Raw genomic sequence first — 2,126 nt, 5'->3', positions numbered from 1 at the left:
CTTGTAAAGAATATCACCTAGATGGGAGTTGCATTCTAAGGATACTAATACAAAGATACTTTGAAGACTTCAAACATATGTAAAGCGTGAACATATTTAGGGAAATTTAACTGTAATTTATTCAACTAATTTCAAGAGCTTTATCCAAAATTAAAATAGTAGGTGGCTGTGAATAATTATAGGCTTCTAAAGGGGTACAAAATTATGTTTTAATATTACTTTAGGTATGTATGCCTGTTTAATATATTGAAAAATTGTTCATCTATATTTCTAAGAACTACACACATTAGAAGTCAGTCTTCTTCTGAGACAAACTTTTTCATTTTGAAGACAAATTCATTTCCTCTTTCATCAACTAAATCACTCTTTACTTGATGACTGTAAGTAAATTTTTATATTTGAGATGTAAATAACACTATTGTGAGTATTTGTCATGAAAATCCAAATAGAAAAAAGTGACATGAAATATAGAGCCATTTCATTGCGAGAAGTCTCAAAGATTCCCTTCTTTTCTGGGTCCTTCTTTTGGTCCTTTCTAGACTTTTGGTAGCCATGGCACGAAGAAATAGCACTGAAGTGACTGAATTCTGTCTTCTGGGATTTGGTGCCCAACAAGAGTTTTGGCATATCCTCTTCACTGTATTCCTTCTCATCTATGTGACCTCCATAACGGGTAATACTGGAATAATCTTACTCATCAACACAGATTCCAGATTTCAAACACCCATGTACTTTTTTCTACAACATTTGGCTTTTGTTGATATCTGTTACACTTCTGCTATCACTCCCAAGCTGCTCCAAAGCTTCACGGAAGAAAAGAATTTTATATCATTTTGGGGCTGTGTGATACAATTATTGGTTTATGCAACATTTGCAACCAGTGACTGTTATCTGCTGGCTATGATGGCAGTGGACCGTTATGTTGCAATCTGTAAGCCCCTTCACTATACCATAATCATGTCCCAAAGAGTCTGCATCCATTTGGTAGCTGGTTCATACATCATGGGCTCAATAAATGCCTCTGTACATACAGGTTTTACATTTTCTCTGTCTTTCTGCAAGTCCAATAACATCAATCACTTTTTCTGTGATGGTCCCCCAATTCTTGCCCTTTCATGCTCCAGTATTGGACATCAACCTCATGCTACTTGTTGTCTTTGTGGGATTTAACTTGATGTTCACTGGGTTGGTCATCATCTTTTCCAACATCTACATCATGGCCACCATCCTGAAAATGTCTTCTAGTGCAGGGAGGAAAAAATCCTTCTCCACATGTGCCTCCCACCTGACTACAGTCACCATTTTCTATGGGACACTCTCTTACATGTACTTACAGTCTCATTCTAATAATGCCCAGGAGAATATGAAAGTGGCCTCTATATTTTATGGCACTGTTATTCCCATGTTGAATCCTTTAATCTACAGCTTCAGAAATAAGGAAGTAAAAGAAGCTTTAAAATTGATAGGGAAAAAGTTCTTTTAAATTAGCCCCAGTTGTTAACATTCAGCACAACAAATCATCCCACATAGCTGTTCTACCAAAATTTAATGTTTCTACAATAGGAAACATGTAGAAAGATGTCAAATTAATAATCTAACATCACATGTAGAGGAATTAGAAAAACAAGAGCAAATCAACCACAAAGCTAGCAGACGACAAGAAATAACTAAAATCAGAATAGAACTGAACAAAATTGAGACCCAAAAATTTATATAAAAAATTAATGAAACCAAAATTTGTTTTATTGAAAGGATAAATAAGATTGGTAGGCTGCTAGCTAGATTCACTAAGGTAAAAAAAAAAAAAAAAAAAAAACAGGAAAAATCCAAATAAGCACAACCAGAAAGGACAAAGGTGACATTACAACCAATCCCACAGAAATACAAAAGATACTCAGAGAATATTATGAACACTTTTATGCAAATAGACTAGAAAATATAGAAAAAATGGATAAAATCCCAGCAACCCACAAACTCCCAATTTAATAAGGAAGAAATTGAAACCCTGAGCAGACTGGTATCAAGTTCTGAAGTGAAAACAGTACTAAAAATCTACCAACCAAAAACAAAGCGCAGACCAAATGTATCTGCAGTCAAATTCTACCAGATGTAAAAGGAAGAGCTGG

General features: G+C 34.8%; 1 protein-coding gene across 1 annotated transcript; it reads left to right on the top strand.

Moving 5' to 3' along the window:
* Positions 1 to 552: 552 nt before the first annotated feature.
* OR5AK2 (olfactory receptor family 5 subfamily AK member 2) lies at positions 553 to 1,585 on the top strand. Its single transcript, XM_045371856.3, is given in 2 exon segments — positions 553 to 1,128; positions 1,130 to 1,585. Coding segments are annotated over 2 exon segments (930 nt in total). The 3' UTR covers positions 1,484 to 1,585.
* Positions 1,586 to 2,126: the final 541 nt, after the last annotated feature.

This window comes from Macaca fascicularis, chromosome 14 (assembly GCF_037993035.2).
Source record: "Macaca fascicularis isolate 582-1 chromosome 14, T2T-MFA8v1.1".
In the NCBI taxonomy this organism is placed as follows: Eukaryota; Metazoa; Chordata; class Mammalia; order Primates; family Cercopithecidae; genus Macaca; species Macaca fascicularis.
The sequence above is the reverse complement of the archived record's forward strand: the minus strand, read 5'-3'. Positions and strand labels throughout refer to the sequence as shown.